The 15,935-nt window shown below is 38.4% G+C and overlaps 1 protein-coding gene across 7 annotated transcripts; it reads right to left on the bottom strand.

The window, feature by feature from the left end:
• Positions 1-5,769: 5,769 nt before the first annotated feature.
• Positions 5,770-14,145, bottom strand: si:dkey-127k13.1 (PWWP domain-containing DNA repair factor 3B). Of its 7 annotated transcripts, none has more exons than XM_028587090.1 (14): positions 13,946-14,145; positions 12,896-13,021; positions 12,486-12,799; positions 12,096-12,363; positions 11,653-11,796; positions 11,475-11,545; positions 10,906-10,979; positions 10,479-10,539; positions 10,305-10,380; positions 10,114-10,164; positions 9,759-10,000; positions 8,873-9,094; positions 6,290-6,378; positions 5,770-6,205 (listed from the first exon to the last, which is right to left on the bottom strand). In XM_028587090.1, the coding sequence occupies exons 2-14, from the start codon at positions 12,900-12,902 to the stop codon at positions 6,118-6,120; spliced, it is 1,707 nt and encodes a 568-aa protein (XP_028442891.1). In that variant the 5' UTR covers positions 12,903-13,021; positions 13,946-14,145; the 3' UTR covers positions 5,770-6,117. The 7 variants fall into 7 exon arrangements, with proteins under 7 accessions (XP_028442891.1, XP_028442843.1, XP_028442834.1 ...); XM_028587042.1 differs by having other exon boundaries at positions 11,653-11,799; positions 13,895-14,143; XM_028587033.1 differs by having other exon boundaries at positions 11,653-11,799; positions 13,946-14,143.
• Between the last annotated feature and the right edge of the window lie 1,790 nt (positions 14,146-15,935).

Raw genomic sequence — 15,935 nt, 5'->3', positions numbered from 1 at the left:
TATAATCTGACAGCTTTTTTGTTTGTACAGGTAGAAATGGAAAAAATGTATTGTTTAATATTGGCATCCAGCTCAAAAAAGCTTGGCTTCTTTTTCAAAAACTTTGATTTATGTAAATAAAATTTGGTTAAAATAATTATCAAATTTATCACATAATACTCACAGTAAAGCTTTCTATCATATTGAATGAATCCAAACAATCATTTTCCCAAAGTAATGTGAATTGAGGGTAAATGTGAACAGCAATGAAATGTGATAATCTGCTCCAAAGTCTCTTGGTATATTGGCAAGACCAAAATAAATGTACAAGGGTTTCATTTAGTTCTCCACAAAAAGAACAGCTGATATCAATGTCCTTTTTCATTTTCTGCAGATAATGGTTAGTTGGGTAAAATCTGTGGAGCATTTTGAAAGAGATCTCTTTAATTTTGTTGATTAAGAAGAACTTGTGTGGCAATAGCCAAACCTTTTCCCAACAAATATCCTCAACATATGAAGACCAGTACGATAAAGCAGCAGGCGTACTCTTAACGTCTTGTTGAAAGAGTTGACGCGTCGCCTTATTCTTACTTTTAGCTTGTAGTGAAAAACAGATATTTCCAACAGTCGTTTCTTTCACATTTAACAGTATAGGGTGATCACCAACTCCATTAAAACCGTTATGGAGTGCAACGACAGCTGAAGGTATTGCATCAAAAACAATAGCGAACTCCTTGGGAGAGACAGGGATGCCGTAGTGATGAATAAACTCAACATAATTATAAAGCTGACCACGCTGGTTGAGTAATTGGCTTAGAAGCAATATGTTGTTGTCAACCCATTGCTGAAAGAAAATGGATTTATTTTTATACAAAATATATCTGTTGTTCCAAATATAAAACCTATGAGGAGAGAAATTATGCTTGTAAATCAAAGACCAAGCCAGCAGCATTTGTTTATGAAATGAAGAAAGTTTCAGAGGAATTTTGTCAATATTATAGGTACATACCAATAAAAACTGGATTCCACCAACTGAGGAAAAGACAAAATGGGGAATAAAATTCCACAAGGAAGTTGAACACTTTAAGTAACGCTTAATCCAATTAATTTTGAATGTGTTATTTAAAGTATTAAAGTCCAGGAAATTGAGACCACCTTTATTGTACTCATTCATTAAAACAGACTTTCTCAGATAGTGAGTGCGGTTTTTCCACACAAAATCATATAGAACTTTGTATATAGTTTTACACATTTGTTGATCTACATATAAAGATAGAGCAGCGTATGTTAATCTTAATATTCCTTCAGCCTTCGAGAGTAGAATCCTGCCTTTTAATGATAAGTCACGTAAAAGCCAAAGGTTGAATTTCTTTGTTTTTTCAACAATAGGAGTGAAATTATTCTTGCATCTTTGGAGTTCATTTTTATCAATGATAAGCCCTAAATAATTAATACTATTTTTCACAGGAATATTAGAGATCACATCAACATCACAATCCTTAAGTGCTAGTAATTCACATTTTTTAAGATTTAAACGGAGACCAGAAGCTTTACTAAACACTTCTATTATAGAAATTGCTAGAGGAACCTGGGAGCTGTCTTTTAAAAACAGCGTTGTGTCATCTGCCAGTTGACTTAAAACAATTGTCTTATCAGCGATGGAAATACCCTGTAAATGACTACATTTAACGTGTTCACATAAAAGTTGGGCTGCAAGCAAAAAAAGGTAAGGAGATATAGGGCATCCCTGCCGAATTCCACGTTTGATTTCAAATCTGGGCGAGGACCCATTTTTAAGTTTAAGGGAGCAATTGCATTATTGTAGAGAGTTTGGATCGCATTACAAAAGAAATCCCCAAAGCCAAACTTCTTAAGTGAATGATAGAGAAAATGATGCTCGACAGTATCAAAAGCCTTGAAAAAGTCTAAGAAAAACACAAAACTGTCATCTGAAATTAAATATGAATAGTCAACTAGATCTAAGACTAGTCTAATGTTGTTGGAGATATGCCTATTGGGCATAAAACCTGATTGTGTTTCATCAATTATAGAGTTTAACACTTTTTTTATTCTTCTGGCAAAGGTCAAGGCCAAAATTTTATAATCATTATTTAAAAGACAAATTGGACGCCAGTTATCAATATAAAGTAAATCCTTGCGTGGTTTAGGGATTAAAGTGATCAAACCTTGAGTCATACTCCAAGGTAAGGTATTGGTCGATAAGCTTTCATTAAATACCTGCAATAAGAAGGGCGCCATCTGCTGTGAAAACAATTTATAAAATTCGGACGATAAACCGTTTGTCCCCGGGGACTTGTTGTCTTTTAAAAGTTCCAAACACTCACTGATCTCTGCCAGGGTTAAAGGGAGATCACAAAGATCCCTTTCCGAATTGTCGAGTTGAGGGGTGTTATGTAGAGAGTTGAGGAATATAGAAGCATCATTTTCTGAATATTCTGAAGTATATAGCTTTTTGTAAAATGAAGAGCAAAGATTAGATATTAATTGTTGATCATCAGTTATAGAGTTGTCAATGATTAATTCATTAATGGTATTAACTTTTGCATGGTACTTTTCCAGTTTGAAGAAATATGAAGAATTCTGTTCTCCTTCTTCTAACCACTGCTTCCGAGACCTTATAAAAGCTCCTTCCGCCTTGCTCTTAAATATTTTGTCTAGGTTCTCTTGTAAATTAAACCTTTCTATTTTTTCCTCCTCTGTTAAAGCATCTGGTGATATTTGAGATAAGACCGATATGCCTGTGATGACTTTTTGTTCCTCTAATTTCCTCATTTTAGCAAGATTGCTGCCAAGCTTCCTAAAATATTTGGCTGATTCATATTTAAATAACTCCCAATTAACATTAAAGGATTTTCCCATCTCAGCTTTGTTGAAAAAATGTTTTATTAACTGTGGGATTTTCTGTTTAACCTCAACTTTAAGGAGAGAGTTATTTAACTTCCAATAATTGGCTTTGCAACCATCTGAGGGAAATAATTTTATAGAAATGTAAATGGCTTTATGATCACTTAAGGGACAGGGAAGAATGTTAACTGTCACATCTTATTCTTTAATACTATTTGACACTAGCCAAAAGTCTATACGGGAAAGCCTAGTTTTGTCTTTGTTACTCCAGGTGAAGGATAAAACATCTGGGAATTTAATTCTCCATATGTCAGTTAAGTTATATCTTTCCATGAAAAGCTTAAAGTATGTATATCTACCGGTATCACGCACAGGTGGCCATCTATCAAGCTGGGAATTTAAAGTAACATTAAGGTCTCCTCCAAGCAAAATATGAGAGTTTGGAAACTTTGTTAACCAAAGTTTGAGTCTATTATCTATGTCAGTAAATAGTTGAATGTTTTCTAGATTAGAGTTGTACCCATATACATTAAAAACAATCAAAACAATCTTGTTGTAACTAATCACTTGGCAAATATAGTGCCCTTTTAGATCCGTATCTGTGTGTAAAATGTCACCATTATACCTTTGCTTCATCGTTAAGACTCCAGCTGATCTTTCTGAGCAGTGAGAAAACCATAACTCATTACCCCACTGAGTTCTCCAAAAGTTCACATCACTTGAAGTTGAATCAGATTCCTGACAAAACGATAAATCTGTGTTCAGCTGTTTAACAAATAAAAGCTTTACGCTTAGTAATATTTCTTAACCCCCTGGCATTTAAAGAAACAATAGACAATGAAATATTCCAAATAGAAAAGGCTTATTAGATACTAGGGAACAAATAACCTAATAAAGCTATGCCAAGCATCAAGCTGCACCTTAGAGTAATAACGGTTAATTTATTGGTGGAAAAAAAAAGTGTTGAGTTTCAAAAAAGAAAGAGACCAGCATATTTCAAATAATAGTCTTTCAAAAAGTTGGTCAAAAGTATATTCTTTAGGAGGTATATTATATCCAACAGAAACGTTTTTCAAACAAAACTTAGGACTAGGCTCAATAATAAGGCAGTAAAAATAAACCAAGAGCCTGGATACTCACTTTTGGCTGAGTGCCAAAAAAATATAAAAGTTAGGTCTTATGCTCATCATTCAGGTGATTTAAAGTCACCGTCAGTAGTCCAGTACTTCAGGTGATTTCCTTCCCATCGACAAAGGCTCGTGCTCCAACAAAGTAAGCAGGCTTTCCCTCACTACTTGCCTTACTCACCAAAGGCCACATCTTCAATCTGGCCTCCTTGACAGGTTGCGGGAGGTCTTCGACAAAGCGGAGCTTTTTTTCACGCATGACTGGGTGATTTTTGGCTGCCTTCCATAGCGCATCTCTGTAGGATCGGATGATGATTGCTCTCGGCCGAGAGCTGGCAGGTGTTGGTTTTCCGATACGATGAACGACGTCGATCGCGGCTGGGATTGTTTTCATCTGGCAAAATACTCCGACAAAGCTCTACAACTTCCCCCTTCACATTTTCTGCAGAGTTTTCGGCCACTCCATATAGTTTCAGGTTCCATCTTCTTGAGTAGGTCTCCAGTTCGCACACACGAGTCAGAAGTGCCGCCACTTTTTTTTCTTCCTCTAGAAGACGACCATCAACACTCTTTACTTTCTGTTGAGTTTCTTTTAATTCACTACAAGCAACATCTAGAGTTTTCTTCAGCCCTTCGATTTTTAGTGCGTTTCCATCAATTTTATAAGCTGAGAGAGGGTATAGATAACTACGTTATCCTGGGGTGTTGAGTCGTGTTTTGTTACATAGAGCCTTTTTTGCAGCTGGGGAATCACACGGAGTCACAGGAAGAGGAGGGAAATCTTCGGACATGGAGACTTCTACCGTCGAGATATTGCTAGCCAAGGTTGCGCTAGCATAGTCGTGGCACGAGGTTATCAGAGCATTACCTGCCTGTACTTCAGGAACGACGTTCTTCTTACTCTTGTTCATTCTTTTTCTATCACGGGATGACATATGGTCGTTTTCCACAAGTACAGACATCAGTCCGACAACGTAAGGATAGTGTTTTTAAATTTCCACCAAAATAAAACTTTTGTGCAGGAGCTCAGCAGTAGTGCACTTACGCGGCCGCCATCTTGGTCCGACTCCACTTGGCGTGGCCATAATGGGATTCGTAATTTTGCCTCCCGGCTGTCGCTGTCCGCAAGCTTCGACTTTTCAAAATAAAAGCTTGCGTGTGGTTCGCTAGGTTTTGGATGTTTTTGAACTAAACAGTACGGCAATCATGCTAATAAATACAATTTTTTTTTTTCAGCAGATGTCTTAGTTACAACACGATGGAGCTAGCAAAGCAGTTTTATGTTTGTGTGCCAGCGGGATTTATTCATTTTTGGAAATCCCACAAACTACAGCTCAAATTGTCTGGCTGACTAAACAGGGAGGGACCCACTTGCTAGCGATAGGGGGCCAAGACTGTGAGAGCAACATGGAGCTACATGGATAAATATGCATCAAACAAGCCACTTTGAAATGTTGCTGTTCTCAAATACAAAAGTTGGGTGACCCTCCCCCCTAGACTAAATAAAAATTGGATGACCCTCCTATCAACAAAGAATAAATAGACATGACCCTCCCCTATTTTCCTCCAGTGGTCCATTCCATAAATACCGAACAGTCCCTAAGAAGGTACAATTATTGCCTTGAGGCCCCTAGTAATTGTGTAGTTTGGTTCATATATCAACATGGGCATTGTGTTGTGATCATATGGTTGTGGGGACTTGTGTTAAAAGGTCTGTTTTTGATTTGACACTTGTCCATCCTTTAGTGTGTATGAAAGCCTTTACTGTTGGACCAAAAAAATACTTTAGCAAAACTAGCACAGTTCAATTCTTTAATATACAGGAATAGATACAAGCACGGTTCAGTTTTTTTAATATACAGGTATAGATATGTGAGAAATAGACAATTTGGCAGTGGATATACTGTCAGCAAACAGGTAAGCGGCCAAGTTAGGTGTTTAGGTGACTTACATTTGTTATTATTACTGTAGACATTTTAACACCAGCTTTTAAACAGCTTTTAACCAGCATTTACAATTAGTTTGCAATAATATGATTTATCATTGATGTAAGGCACACAAATACTTCCACATTGCCTGTAAAAAAAAAAAAAAAAAAAAAAAAAATCAAAAAAATAAAGTTTACCGTTTTACAATACCCAGTCTTCTAACTGATGGGATCAGATACTAATGCAAGTGAAGTGTTCTGATGCTTTATCTTCATGTCACTCCAACGCTCAAACTCCTGTCTTTCCCTGAATTTAAAGAAAAATTGGAAAAAAAACATTTAGTATTTAGTTTAAACATTGTTCCTTTATTGATTTAACTCAAACTCTTACCTGTTACTAATACATCGTCCTTTTAAGTACTTCTCTTCTGCCTTTTTTACTGGCACATTGTCCACCCCAGCTATGGCATAGGTGATGGCCTGCACAGGAGGACAAAAATCTCACAACACCTGTAGCACATAAACTGAACTGAATTTTAGAAAAACTTACTGTAGTGGCAATCTGACCACAAACAAATGCCACAGGAGGAAATTTGAAACCATTTCCAACGCTTGCTGGTGCAAATAATGAGGTCCGCCATTGTCTTAACCTTTTATTTTATAAATGCATTTAATAACACCTACAAAAAGACTGACTGTGAAAGACTAAAAACAAGCAGACGAAATCTAAAAACATCACTCGCACACAGCGGAGGTTGAAAAATACTGTGGGGCCCGTTTCAGGAAGGAGGTTTAACAAACTGAGTCTAACCCTGAACTCTGAGTAAATTTACCCTGAGATGGCAAACTGAGTTTTCGGTTCCAGAACAGCCGATTTAAGTTGGTTCAATCAACTCAGAGTAGGTTCACTCTGAGTTAAGTGCGTGCACCACCACAATAAAAAGGCAGCATGAATGGAGCCATGATACGATTCACCATGGCAACAACCACAAACAAATCTGTCGGCATACTTTATCCCTCTGGAACTGGAACATACAGCAAGTTTGAACTAAGGCTGCAAGTAGATTATTTTAGTAATAGAGTATTCTAACGATTATTCCATCGATTAATCTGATATGAAATACTTAGTAAACAGCAATAGAAAATATTATTGCAGTTTACTAAAAAAAAAAAAAAAAAAGGAGTCTGTCTTTTGTTTATATACAAAAGATAGGTTTCCTTTTTGAGAAAAAGAAAAAAAAAAAAAATGTATTGCCAAATTCCAAGAACCTTAAAAAAAAAAAAAAGATTTTACTGGCCCAAATGATAATATTTTTTACCCCCTTCCCTTTCTTGCCTCTGGCTCTTCGCACTGCATATGCAAAAGAGCTGTTCACTAACCAGAGGGTAAATGTGACAGTACAAAGCTTACAGCAGGGCTATTCAACTACACTCTTCTGGGGGACACATTTTCAGAAGGCTAATACACAGTGAGGAGAAAGAATAAAGAACGCAGACATCACCGGCATGACGACGTCATTCACGTGCATATTAAGTGGCCATGCTGGGGGGAAAGAGCCAGTTTGTCTCCGTCTCTGTTTCAGCCCTAGTTTGAACATTGAAGAAAATTGGTGCTGGATTCAATGCGTAAGCTCTAATATAGTCTATTAATTTCATATTTAAATCACAGGAATATTTAAAAACTGGAATGGTATTACACCTATAATTTCATTTAGGTGCAATCCTGGGAGCGAAAAAGTAAGCTACTACTAACCCATTCTGAGGTTGCAGCACCATGTCATTAACAGAATTACAATTTTATAATCATTAATTTCTTTTTAATGGCTCTCATTGGTTTGTGTCCAGGGAACACTACACAAACTTTTAAAAAACGTTTCAGAGCAAGGCCCACTTTTCTGACGGCTCTGCATACATTGGCTTTACTAATATGCTCCGCATCAACAATGTTGTAAAGAAAACTGCCATTTGCAAAAAACGTAACGTGACACAAAGAATCTTCTATGATGTAAGAGCATGTCCACGATGGGTGACGTTAGTGATAGGATGGATAACGTATCTACGTATCTGAACGATACCTCACAAATAGGTAGTTATCTGGAAATGAAAATACATCTAGTCGGGCCTCAATATCATCTCCCGACGTATGTTTAAAGGGATACGCCACCGTTTGTGGAAATAGGGCTCATCACGGTCTCCCCTAGCTGTAGATAGGTGGGCCAACACATTTTTTGTGCATGCATTGTTTTAGTCCGGTGCAACACCTGCAGCGCTGCCGCTAATTAGCTTAGCGTAGTGAATGGAATCCTATGTTGCCGGTTAGCATGTTGTGAGTAAAAGTGAGCCAACAAAAGACAAAAAAACAACCTAATTACTTAGACTGAGACAAAAAATGCGTTGGCCCACCTATCTAAAGCCAGGGTAGACCGTGATAAGCCCTATTTCAACAAACGGTGGCGTATTCCTTTAACTCTCTGCGAATGAATGCTGCTTCTTCATCAACGGGATCGTCGACAAAAGGAAACGCCATGTTTGAGGAAAAAAACTTTTTATAATATGCCTAACGTAGTTAATAAACCAACATTTTTTTTTTTTTTATTCATGCAGATGACAACACTGCGCTAAAATGCACCTGCTACAAACTGAATGAATGAATGAAGAAATGAAAGAGCGCTGTGTCAGAGGGAGGAGACTGAGAGAAACTCGAGGTTTATTAAAGAAAACCTGCTCCCGACCAGGTTAGGTTCACAGACTCAGTTACCATAGTAACTGACTCTGAGGTTAAGTTACCTCTCTTTCTGAAACGGGCTGGAGTTACCCCTTTCTCTCTGAGGTTTAAATAACCTCCCTTTCTGAAACGGAAAACCCAGAGTTTCCCTCATCTCAGGGTTAACAAACTCAGAGTTTTCACTAAACCTGCTTTCTGAACACACAAACACACACACACACACAAGTGCTGATGAAAGATTTAGCTTACCTCAGGAAGAAGCACATCTAGGATAAAGGGGACATGCTCCATAAATGCCAATTTAGGCAGGCAAGGGGTGGCAGCCACAGTCGTTTCATAGAGCTCATTCAGGTACAAGTAGACCTGGTCCAACTGCTGGTCATCTGCCAGGTATATGTTCACCCCCGGTTTCCGACTGGCACTCAAAAAGGAGTGGAGCCATCTGGACTGCTGCTGCCCATGGATTACAGCCTGTAAGGAGAGGGATACAGAAAGGGTGAGTTTATTCAACCAGGGACAGGTGCTCATCTTGCATGCCTTTTTTAGTGCTACATATGTTGTCGTCTATTAAAAAGATTAACGGAATTTAGTTTTTTGAGATCTTATTGTTTCACAACATTAAAATCTCACCGAGAATGTTTTTCTTGCACTCAACAGCAGAGACTCCAGTGCCAATTATAAAACAAAAATAACATATATCTAGAAATATAAAACAAAATGATTGCTTTTAAAAATATTCACCCAAAATGAATGAATGGAAAAAGCCCAATGGTTAAAGTAACTGGCCTTGTAATTTTACAGCCATCAGCAACACTGCTAAAGTAAAGTATAATTTGCCCAATTTCAGGTTAGTCATTAGAATGTGTTTCTCATTACATGAAAAACATTTGTGGGACATAGAAGAAATTAATTCCAATGAATAATTCAAACTATTGGTTATGGTTCAACATGTAGAACTGTCTTGTCTTATCTTATCAAATCATGACATGGAACTAAGAGAAGTGCACCTGCACATATTTTCTTCATACATGTATACTTCCAAGTAAAACATCCACTGGTATTGAGAACATGTTTGCTAATCCAAGAACTACAACAGCAACACAGCACTACAATACAATAGGCTCTTTAATCATACCAGAAGGCGTCTTTCCACCATGCGCTGCTTCACGATGAAATGTACGAGCTTCTCATTAGCACGGTTGTAGGCGGCAAGACTCCGGTCTGGCAGCAGCCTCTTTGAACTCTTACGGACCTCTTCCTGCTGTTTACTAAAGCCGTCCTCCTTAGGATCATCACACAGCGACTCCATCGTTGCATCACTGGCGATGGTAAGTCTCTCTGATGCTGCCTGCGGGTACTGCCTCCTAACTGGATAGCCTGGAGTAGGTAAGAAAGTAGTTAAGTAGGGCTGCAGATGTACTCGTTTTCATTCCGCGGTGGCTTAATATTCTGTGGTGATGTGTTAATGAATGTTATACAACAAAACTTACTCATGTCATGAGCAAAGTACTCGATGAAGGAGCCAGAAAATGAGCCACAGGCTACAAAGACAAAACATGATTAGAACTGCTGAAATTGTTCAGTGGTGTCAGAACAATACTGTTTATATATAATGCATGTAATAAAATCACTGTCCCTTATTCATTTCGGTCAGCAAAAGCATTAAATGGGCAATACTTACCTATCCGTATCCTGTAGTCTCTTATAAGCTTCAAGGACCACTTAATTGCAGAAGCATACTTTTCTTTGGCTTTATACTATAACAGAATCAATATGGGAGAAATATTGTCTGCCACTGTGTAAGGATTACACCATTTTTAGAAAGTGTAGTGTATAATTCATTAGCAATTCTTACCACTAGATCATTAGCTTCTTCACAGTCAAAAGGCTTCAGGGTTTTCAGAGCCACAGTAAACCTTCAAGAACACAAACATACAACTAAATACCAAAGTCCTGATGATGTTTTGTTTAAATATCTCAATATGCGCAGCTGGGTTTAATGACATCACAGACTACACAGGTTTTCTAATACTACCACAACTAGTTGCACAGGATGCCTGTACCACTTTCATTCATGTTAACTCATTTTGAGAGACATCTGCTGGCGATCCCCGATAGCCAGGTGTGGTGGACAAGATCACGAAATGTGATCAGCAGAGACTATGGCCTTGGGATCCTCACAACTTATAGTGCAATTCTACTTTTTTTTTCTTTTCTTTTTTTTTAAATGCAGAGGCATCAAACAACAAAGCAGTGAGAGAAAATGTATTTTGTTACCCTACCCTTTTTTGTGAATAAATGGATCATCAATGAACATAACACTGGCTTTTTTCTGCTTACGGTTCACACTTTTTACCTGCAGAGAAAAATGGCACAGATTTTAAACATTTTAAACCATTACATTTTCATGGTTTGCTATTTTGTAAAGTCTTGACCACAGGTCTTATTTTGGGTCAGCAATATTTCAGACCCAAAATGGTCTTTCATTTAATTTCCTCAGTGAATGTAATTTACCTCTCATATGAATTTTGTGTTAGAGTTTTAACTGTGTAGCTTTAACTTAACATAGTGTTTATTAGTGCTAAACTGATTAGTCAATCAATTTAAGTTGAATAACAGAACATTGATAAACAATTTTTCTTAACAAGTAAGTGTTTAAGTCATTCATTAAGCCAAAAAGAAATGGAGAAAAATAAATAAAAATCACTGCTTCACTCGAGCTTCTCAAAAGTGAGAAATTGCTTATTTTCTGTATATCCTGTAGGGAAATCTAACTAAGAAACTATGTATTGTTACATCTAAAAACTATGCTTATGAGAAATCAATCATCCACACAGGGTTCTGCACTCACCAATGCAGGCCAGAATGGATAATTTCTAAATTTGCACCACACAAACGCTCCTTCTGTAATGGATGGAGGCTCTGAAAGACAAAAACAATTCACTTGAAAAGTGTAGTGTACACACAATCCAGACCATATCTAGTCCTTGTAGAGGTTATTTACATTCAGTCACTGCAATCTCACTCACTTTTGTCCACCTGCATCAAGAAACTTGGTAGCTCCTCCTCGTCCTCATCAGCACTTCCCTCATCTTCCTGGAAGGACAAAGATGGAAGCTGCTCCTCATGATGACTCAGCTCTATTGACAGATCTGAGGACAGCAAAGATTGGTCTTCTGGGGAGGTGCGGGGTGTGTGTGGGGGGGGGCAGCAATGACACAGAATTAGAGCAGGTAATTTTGTCTTTAAAAACATGAGCTTCTCTACAAGCAGCAGTAGCTACCCTAGCTAATATATTCCACACAGAGTATAGCACATTAAGACATATTCTGCAAACATATTAAAGTGACTTTGCATGACACAGACATGAAGAATTTCATTGCATTGTTGTTTTTCCATGTATTGTACCTTGCTGCAAAACCAACCGCCCTCCAGGGACAAAAATAAAGTTGAAAGTTGAAGAAGACGCTACCTTGCTCTGCTGCATCAGGCGTCTCCAGTTCAAATCTTGGTCTAGAGCGTTCAAACGACTGAGTAGTGGTGTCCTCTTGTAAAAACCCCGTCTCCACCTTCCGCGTCCTGCCTCGCTGGCACTTGGATGGAAGACTGTTGGTTCTACAGCAGGTCTGCGTTTGTTCATTTTGCACCCTTTTTCTAACTCGTCTCGACTGGGAAGCTTTAGCCCTTTTGCGTATGCTTTGAGATTTTAATTGGCAGCATGGTGAATCTACCTCTGATGTCTACAACAGAAAATATATGAAAGGAGTTTAGGAACATCACTGAAATTAACTGTGTATGCTGAAAAAAAAAATCTGTGGGCTCAAAATGAAGAAACAATATCAGTAAAAATATGATCAAACACCTTGAACTGATTGGCGTGGTTAGAGTACTCTAGCTCTGCTTGTTTGGTTCCGGGAGGGCACCTTGAGATGTTGGACCAGGTGTCAACGGAGGAGCTGTGGACTGGTGTGGAGGTCAGGCAGTCTTCTTGTGCCTGTCCCCGGTCTCTTTTTGGAGTACTTGGTAAGGAACTGGCAGTGGACTGGCTGACAATGGCGACATCACTGCCTGACACAGCATTTGATTCCTCTGTTGCTTCAGATGAAACAGTGTCTGAAGTGACTTTCTCCATCAGCATCTTTTTAGGTTCCTGTTTTCTTGGTTTCCGAGATCTACCTGAAAGATCATTCACAGATTTAGCGGATTCTAAAACACATTTTTTATTGCTTACAATATTCCGAGAGTGAAATGATGAAGATTACGTTAGGTTACCTTTCATTTTTGTATGAGTCTGTGTAGTTCTACTGTAGAGTTCATTGGATCAGAGGTCTACTGAAGTGTCAAGATGTGAAATTATCAGGGCTGACTTTCTTCACTGGGAGCCTTCAGCACTGACAGCTGTGTGAGGAAGAGACAGAGAGGGGAGGGTAACCAACCCATGTGTATGCTCATTCATGAACCAACCTACAACATTTGGGCCCTACGGGGTATGACGTACTTCCGCTTTAGAGTTGGCCCATGTTGGTTAGCTATGAGAAAAATGCGTAAAATGCATGTCGACATGGAAACGGGTTAAATACATGTTTTGGAAACCAACGCCTGCATACCAAACTAGCTAACGTTAGCTCACTACCATAAGCGCACTAACATTTGTCTTATCGGTTCAAGACATTTACAACAGTCCCTTATTTAATCGATAACTTAGCTACGTTACTGCAAGAAAAAGGATTTCTCAGGCGACCTAGCATTTAATTTTGCAATAAAAGTAACGTCACACATCTAAAAACGCCATGCTAAACCACCATAATAATATCAAGGGTAAACATTTTGGTAATATACGAGCCCACATGGTAACCTTTGTTAGGACCGAGACTGCAGCTGACCGGTTGCTAGCAAACAAAGCTGGAACATCATCCAGCTTGTTAATGTAACGTTAGCTAGCATGCTAAATTAGTAACGTTAGCTAAACATACGCCCACTAAAACAATCCCAGAAATGAAAGCAGTTATGTTTATTGCCAACGCACATTAACGCTAAAACAGAAAACGTTCATTGGGTTTGCACGGTTCTTAATGCAAATTAGTCATCGTTTACAGGCTAACGTTAACGTTACCTGTTTTATAAAGGCAGCTTGACTTAGCTAGCTACATTAGGCACAATCAAACATTTAGCGTTAATTGCCACATGCACGCCTATAAACTTTGAGCTGAACCCGCAAAAGTGATCAACAAGTTACCTCAGGGAAAACGAAATAGTAACTAATAAACATACAGCCATTTCCCTTCAAATGTGAAAGCCTTCTGTTGTGAAAGTTTACGTCACCAGATTCAGTAGACTTCAGACATCGCCGTGCATGCACATTCCCTGATTCTCGTTTCAAACTGCAATTAAGTATCAAACATGTAAAATAGTTAACGTTAGTGAAACAAACATTTCACAACCACCACTAATATTGTTCTTCTTCTTCTTCTTCTTCTTCTTCTTCTTCTTCTTGTTATGGCAGATTACTAATTTTGTATTATACCGCCACCAACTGTACAGGAGTATATACCATGAACTTCATAGAAACGTCATAGAGTCTAGGTTTGAATTAATTCAAAAGAAATAAACAAACAAAACATAAAAAAAAACTATATTCTTTTCACTAAACCAGTACTCTGAAGAAAAACAAATAAAGCTTCAAGTCTTTCCCTTGTCATACCCTGTTCTTCAAGTGTATCATGTATTGCATTCGTTCCGTCCATTTCCTGCCAGTGTATTCTACTATATTTATATTTCTTACATACAAAAAGTACATGTTCCACTAATATTGTTGTTGGTAATCGCGAAACGTAAACGAGCCATGTACCGCCACCTACTGCACGGAGTGCGTAGATTAAATAAATAGTTTGGCAACCTGGTTCTCTTAATATATCCATGGGAGCTTGGGACAAAAAATAAATAACCATGAATTCTGTTTCATTTTCAATTTTATAAGCTTTCTCTGAAATGTTTTTTCTTGTTCAATTCCCCAAGGGATAGTGTTTCCTCTTCAGGATTCTAAAAATAAATCGGAGAGGGAAAAAAATCCCTCTTTGGATTGAACTGCTACGTGCTTATAGACACCTGTGAAAAGGACCACAAGCACACAAACACTGGTTAAAAGGCCTATGAACTGCATATAGCTTTGTCTAGCCCTGTACAGTTTTTGTTTTTACCTCACACCTACATTCATTCCTGCCTGTCTTTCTAACTTTGTTGTATTAGTATCTCCTAGTATTGTATACAATAGGCCTACAATGCATATATTTGGCATCATACAGTGGCCTAGATACGTTATCACAACATTACACTGATACTTGTTTAAAAAATCTCTATTCTATTAAATTAAGTGAAGTAGAAACTGCATGCCCAAGGCCATACTGTGTCCAATTACAGAGCCCACATACCTTATGCTATCCCCCTCTTATGTTTATTTGGGTTAACACCTAAGTGCACGGGACAGGCAAAGCAGTCTGTATGTATTTCCCCATTATGAACTTTGGCAGTGGTGGCCTGAAGGTTAGAGAAGTGAGTTTGCAAACAGGAGGTCATTGGTTCAATTCCCAGACCGATAGGATAAATCTGGGTGGGGAAAGAGCAGCTCTTGTCCCTCACTCATTACCACTACTGAGGGGCCCTTGAGCAAGGCCCCTAACCCCAACTGCTCAGTGGAGCTGATCAGTGGCCAGCAGATCAGACCGTGATTGTACTGGGCAGCTTCCAGGTATGAATGTGTGTTACATTCCCTCATGTGACTCTGGCCTCTTTTTGGAAGAGAGCTGCTTGTGTATGTGTTGCAGCTCTGCCACACCTCTGAGTGATGATCATACACATGTGTTCCTCATCTGGTCATCCTCAAACTGCATATAAGCTCCCAGATCCAAGGCCCTGCCCCTTCCTCTTGCCACAGAGCTGCCTGTGGTGCTGGTTGTAGTTGGTGGAACTACTTTGTGTTGTTGGCCTTGGAGACCCTGACGTTTCTCAGCTTCTACTTTTAGTTGACTTACCATTTCTTATCATTTTAGTTTGCTGTAAAATAAACCATAATTGTTACAATGCCTTGAAGTGTCTCAACAGTTGGCTTATTGGTGTTCTGGTTTTTCTTGTCTTTAGAGTTTTGGGTAAACGCTTCATGTTACTTCCAAAATTCTCCTAGACATAAACTTAAAGGTCCTAACAATGCGTAACCATGTGAATGTGATCAGGGCGTTCCTGCAAAAGAGAGGCTTTCTCTCAGTGAACCTTCCCTGAATAAATAAAGGTAAAAAAAAAACATACACATACACCAATA

This window comes from Perca flavescens, chromosome 1, assembly GCF_004354835.1.
Source record: "Perca flavescens isolate YP-PL-M2 chromosome 1, PFLA_1.0, whole genome shotgun sequence".
Classification (NCBI taxonomy): Eukaryota; Metazoa; Chordata; class Actinopteri; order Perciformes; family Percidae; genus Perca; species Perca flavescens.
Note: the sequence above shows the minus strand (reverse complement) of the source record. Positions and strands in the feature narration are given on the sequence as shown.

Excerpts from the sequence above, each read along its gene's own strand:
- si:dkey-127k13.1 (XM_028587042.1), bottom strand. Across the intron at positions 10,540-10,905 it reads CCATTTATTCACAAAAAAGG|GTTTACTGTGGCTCTGAAAA; the intron begins GTAGGGTAACAA and ends GTGTTCTTGAAG. Across the intron at positions 10,001-10,113 it reads GTACTTTGCTCATGACATGA|GCTATCCAGTTAGGAGGCAG; the intron begins GTAAGTTTTGTT and ends TACCTACTCCAG.